Here is a 6,000-nt window from a genome sequence, read left to right as displayed (position 1 = left end):
CAATCCTATGATCCGATTCCCATCCTTTCAAGTCTCCAAGATAAACCGTTTTATTAATGATTTTGCTCTCTTTTCACTTTCAAGCAATGCCTGCCTGCGTAATAAGCCAGAGAATCCACAGATATTACAACTCTACCATAGTTTCAACAAATTTAACTTTTGGGCTTCCCCTTAGCATGAAGTCAGCCCTATCTTGCAGTATTTGTTGGACAATGAGCACTTTTTATTTACAAAATTAAAAAAAAAATCATCACAACTGTGGATTGGTTGATCTACTGTTGATTTATTGCAGAGTACACCCAGCTTTGACCGTTCAGCTTGACAAGCCACCAGGGAGTTTCAAACGTGTGATGTCTCGTCAACTTGGTGACATCCACAAGCTCCCTTACCATACGAGAGGAAGCCTTGTAGGTAACAATGAGCACTTAAAGCTTATAAAATTATAATAATAATCTCACTAGATTCATATAAGATATAATGGATGGCACGTAATTTCATGCTTATGATAAAAAACACTATCATCGTCATCATCGTTACAATTATTATCATCATAATAAAGTCCCAGTTTTCTAAGAATATGTTTGAATGTGTTTTTACCATTTAGGTGGTATCCCGTGCGCTAAATGGGGTTTTGTGTCAAGCTAAAGGCCCAGGATCGAATCCCTTTGCCATATGGGGCAGCTGTTATTCTGGTAGGGGTCCGCCCAACTTTAGGTACGAGAAAAAAAAAAAATAAAATAAAATAAAAACTACAGGTTTTGCTAAGTCGATTGCACGTACAATCGATTGTAGCAAACCTTTTCCCGGTATACCATCTGATTTTGTATCAAGATGGTGTATTCGTGATTTTATTGCAATATGCGTGCAGATTGGGAGAATCAAGGTATCTCCAAGGCGGGACGCCAAGACCTACGTATAAAAGGGCAGAGTGCCGGGAGGGCAAAGGAGAAAGAAAGAACGACCGCGCGCGCGCGAGAGAGAGAGAGAGGGAGGGTTTCGGGGGAAAAAGAGGGAGCAACAAAATAGTGTGTGTGTGAAATGTGTGGGAGGGCGTTACGTGCCTGCATGACCTTCGCGGGCCATGCAGATGAGATGCCAAGGAGCTACGGGAATTAATGACAGCGACGAGGCCGACGACGGCACCGAACCAGCGAAGCCCCGCCGGAGAAGGAGGAGGAGGAGCCCACGAGTGAGCTGCCGAAAATCCGTCTGTCTCTCTCTCTCTCACTCTCCCTTTCTTCCCTTTTTCCCTCTTTTTTCTCGCTGGGAAGATTGACAGGGAAGTTTTCTCGTTTTTTTCCCTTTTTGTTTTCTAGTTTTGGCCTCGTTGCTTGTTTCCTGTCGCGCTACGAGTGCTCTGAGTTCGTTCTTCTTCTTGTTGCGCGTCGGAGGGATGGCGGCCCTCGCCTCTTCTTCGAAGATCTGCTTCAACCCGAAGTGCGGCGCTTCGATGTCCGAGCGGTGGCGGAAAGGGTGGAGGCTGAGGTCAGGCGAGGTCGCCGAGCTCTGCGACCACTGCGGGTACGTTCTTCCGTTTTCTGCTTCGGTTTTGTTTCTTCTGGCCGGAGATCGGCGGAGGAAATCGGCGTTTTCGCGGTTTTTCTCCGGCGTTCTCTCGATCCGTGCGGTTTTAGCTCGCCAGATTTCAATTTCTATCTCGATTTACTGTTTTCGAAGTGTTTTCCCACTTCTTCGTGTCGGTCGCGCCGCGGATCGCTCGATCCTTGGAGTATAGCAGAGGATTTAGTACCGATAGGTGGATTACTGGATTTGTTGTTTGTTTCTCCTCCTCGCTTCGTTGCTCTGCCTTTTGCGTTTTTGTTCGGGGTTGGATTTGATGATCTTTGAGTTCTGCGGAAGGAAGGGTTAGGTTTATCGGGGGATTGCGTGAAGCCGAGTTCATTATCGTTGTTGAAATAGTTCCTGACGTTCTTCCTTCGCAAGATTAGGTTGAGGAGTGGCAATCTGGAGTTTTTTGTGCTTTGTAAAAGTTATCTGGGCCGCGCGGTAAGGATTATGATTCTCCGGGAAATGTTAACTTTATTGTTCTTCACGTTATTTTTCGCATAAATTGTCGGAGTGTGAGAAGTTTTGCTATTTGTGGATTCGCATGGTTTTCGTTCAGTTTTTCTCTCTGGAAATAATTAGGAATTTCGAAAGGTTAAGACATGATCTAGGATTTGACTCTTCGCGACATTTTTCTCACGAATATACGTGTACATATCCGGATTTTCGTCGATTATGTCAGATTTTGAGGTTTCTCTGTAGAAGAGGATCATCTTTTTCGGAAGGCTACCTGAAGACGAGGTCTTCTCTTTCTCTAGTGGTTTCGTCGCATCAATTCCTTCCACAAGTGCTAGGAATGCCATAAATAATTTCTCTTTTTTCGTTTTTGGGTGGAATTATAGCAGAGCCTCTCTGAATCTTCCTTTTTTTGGAGAATTTGTAGCGTATTCCATCTCTCTCTCTCTCTCTCATGTGCGTTTGTGCTGTTCTGGACGGTACCGGGGCACAAGGCTGTATGTCTTACAGTGGGTGTTTTCATTTTTCTTATGGTACAAAGTTGATCTTTCATGTCACTGAAGCATTGGTGCGCCAAAATGCGATCTTTCTTTTCCCCTTTTTAGGCCAACTTTGTAAAGAATGAAGCTGAATCTTATTTGCAAATACTTGTGAGCTGAAGAGCGTTTTTATTTTACATGGGGCTTACAAAGAGTGAACTAGGGTTTTTTTACCCCCGGGTTGGGATGGGGCGTTGGGTTGGTTATCATTATTAATTTTGCATGCTGGGAGTCCGGTCTTCATTGTCCTGGTCTAGTGATATGGCTCTAGAGTGGGCTATGCCTTAGGATCACTTCTTGCATTATTTGCTAGTATTGATCCCGAGGAACTCCTGTGAAAAATGTTTTGTTTGGTGAATTTCGTGTGTAATACAGGGACGTGCTTCCTTTTCCTTTTATCCTTTGCATTAGTGGGTTTGGTTTGTGGAGGATACCGGCAAGTTACCTCTCATTTTAGAGGTTTCATGTTGTATGTGTATCTTCTGTTTCCGTTCCTCTTTGCTTGGTTCTTTTTCTGTTGATAAAAAATTCTACCCGGTTATTTGGTCATATTCGTTTTTCATGGCTCTTGAAAATTTGATCCACTTTGAGTCTCTTTAGTTGCTTCCTACAGTAATTTTCTTTTATTTGCTGGAAAGTATTGACATCTATTGCAAAATGTTCTCTTTTGGTCTTGTCTTTTTCTTAAATATCTGTTTGTAAAAACTTAATATTTTTCAGAAAACAAATGTCAGTTGTCAGTTCCTGGCTTTCAATACCACTGGGATGGGTGGAAAATAAGGGGTGTGCTTTTCATGCTGGAAGATTCTTGACAGTATTGATATGTGAATGAATACTCTTATTTACTCTGGTGCATCTCAATACATTCTCTTGTTTTAAGCTATTGATATTTTTCATTTTGTTGATCCCATAGATCTGCATATGATGAAGTAAGATTTTGTGAAGATTTTCATTCTGATGCTGCTGGATGGAGGAACTGTGAGACATGTGGCAAGGTTAGAAACTGAGATCTAGCACCAGTTCTACTGGCATTCTGTTAGAATGTGGAAGATGTTGTGAACCACTTGCCTTGTTACAAAAGCAGTATCTCAAAGTGAAATCTGATTAGACTTTCTTGCTGAATTGCCATAACACTGACTCGAGAACACAAACATCACCTTGTTTTTTCTGTTGTAAAGTGTAGTTACATAGGTTCTGCTTCTATTAAAGATCATAAACCAGGACCCTGGATATTTTTTGAAACTACTTGAATTTTTTTCTTTCCCTAATGAGAAATTTCTTTGTCCAGCGTTTACACTGTGGGTGCATTGCTTCAGTCCATACGTTCTTGCTTCTGGATGCTGGTGGAGTAGAGTGCATTGCTTGTGCTAAGACAAGTATACTTGGTCCGGTAAGCCTTTTAATTATTGCCGTGACATGTCCTGTACCTTAGTACACTGCATTCTTTTTAGTTTAAATATTCTACTGCCACATACTTGGATTTTTGGGCATATGGCGACTGCTGATTCATGATGTAAAGCGCTGATGGCTATATGTTAATCGTTTGCATCATCAGTTATGAACTTGCACTCTTACTGGTCCATGCTCTGATGTTTATAATGGCTCGAGCTCCCAAATATCTGTGCTTCGTTCAGCATTTTCTTTTCCTTTTAATTTTATGCATAGTTTCAAGCGGTTCTATAGATAGCAACTTTTGGCTTTTGCATAAGGGATTGAACAGCACTAAAAACTGGTTGTGTAAGCCCAAAGAGCTACAAGTTCTGTGAGTTTTCATTGCACGTGCAATTAGGCTGGATTACCCTACAATGTGTATCCCAGATATGCACAAAAATTTAGCAGGTGAAGAGTATCCTGATCTGTTGGTGCTGCTTTGGAAATCCCTGAAAAATGCAGAACTGCTTTTGTGATGCTGACGGCATCAGCATGGAAATGGAGATGCTCAGCAACAGAGGATGGCTGATCAATGGTTGTGGTTCCTTGATCACGTACATGAAGGAAGACACTTGGAGTTGCTGTAATTCATCAAAATGCAAAGGGACCTGGGCCATGTTGATTTTACTAACTTGGTCTGACATATACAAAATATATATGTACATATGTATTATCTCTATGTACATACTTGGATAAACCAATTATTTTGTTCATTTCTTTTGTTTATTCTTAGTGAATGGATGTTGTGTTCTGTCTTTGACTATGATTGCCTTTTTTTTCATCATACACAAAAGAATAATATGACTGAGTCTCAACTAAAACCTGTAATGAATATATAAAAATATTTCAAGTGGGTGCCTCTTATGGGCATACAAGAACGTACACAATCAATGCCACTTGTGGGTCAATACAAGAGCACAACCACACAAGCCACTTAGGGGCTAAAACACAAGTAAAAAATATAAAAATATTATTAAGATAATGCTTGGAAGATCAACTATGGAAGTTATACATCTTCTTAGACAACTTATTGAGAGAAATAGAGAGAGGAACAAAGATTTGCATATGGTTTTTATTGATTTGGAGAAGGCATACGATAGAGTACCTAGGGACGTTCTCTGGTGGACAATGATGAAGAAAGGTGTTTCTCTCAAGTACATTAGTATAATTAAGGATATGTATGAAGGAGTAGTAACCAATGTCCGCACTTGTGGAGGGGTGACAACCAATTTTCCTATAACGGTTGGGTTACATCAAGGATCTGCTTTAAGCCCTTTCCTATTTGCTATAGTGATGGATGAGCTTACGAGATCAATTCAAGAAAATGTGCCGTGGTGTATGTTGTTTGCTGATGATATTGTTTTGATTGATGAGTCTAGAGCTGGGGCTAATGCTAAGTTAGAATTATGGAGACAGACATTGGAAGCAAGAGGTTTTAAGTTGAGTAAGAGTAAGACAGAATACATGGAATGTCGGTTTAGTAAGCAACAAAGTAGTGATGGGAGTGTAGTGAAGCTTGGTGAGCAAGAAATACCGGTGGATGATTGTTTCAAATATTTGGGATCTATCATTCAAAAGTATGGAGAAATTGATGGAGATGTAAATCATAGGATAAAGGTTGGGTGGATGAAATGGAAAAGTGCAACTGGAGTGTTGTGCGATCGTAGAATGCCATTGCGGTTGAAGGAAAAGTTTTATAGGACGACTATTAGGCCCGCTTTACTATATGGTACGGAATGTTGGGCTGCCAAGAGACATCATATTCAAAAAATGAGTGTAGCTGAAATGCGTATGCTGAGATGAATGTGTGGAAATACAATAAAAGATAAGATTTGGAACGAGGAGATACGTAAGAAGGTAGGCGTTGCACCCATTGAAAATAAGATGAGAGAGAATCGTTTACGGTGGTTTGGGCATATTCGGCGAAGGCCTAATGATGCTCCAGTTAGAAGGATGGAGAAATGAGAAAATATATTAGTTAAAAGAGGTCGGGGTAGGCCTAGGAAGA

General features: G+C 41.0%; 1 protein-coding gene across 1 annotated transcript in view; it reads left to right on the top strand.

Moving 5' to 3' along the window:
* Positions 1–1,010: 1,010 nt before the first annotated feature.
* LOC149822950 (B3 domain-containing protein Os07g0563300-like) overlaps positions 1,011–6,000 on the top strand; it is a 77,782-nt gene continuing 72,792 nt past the window's right edge. The window contains exons 1-4 of the mRNA XM_089980450.1: positions 1,011–1,207; positions 1,317–1,521; positions 3,475–3,556; positions 3,850–3,951. Coding sequence (XP_089836576.1) covers positions 1,394–1,521; positions 3,475–3,556; positions 3,850–3,951 — 312 coding nt within the window. The 5' untranslated portion in view covers positions 1,011–1,207; positions 1,317–1,393. The remainder of the gene's footprint in view (positions 1,208–1,316; positions 1,522–3,474; positions 3,557–3,849; positions 3,952–6,000) is intronic.

The sequence above is a fragment of the Nuphar pumila genome, chromosome 11, assembly GCF_984573655.1.
Source record: "Nuphar pumila chromosome 11, dmNupPumi1.hap1.1, whole genome shotgun sequence".
NCBI lineage: Eukaryota > Viridiplantae > Streptophyta > Magnoliopsida > Nymphaeales > Nymphaeaceae > Nuphar > Nuphar pumila.
This window is presented reverse-complemented; position numbering and strand designations above follow the sequence as displayed.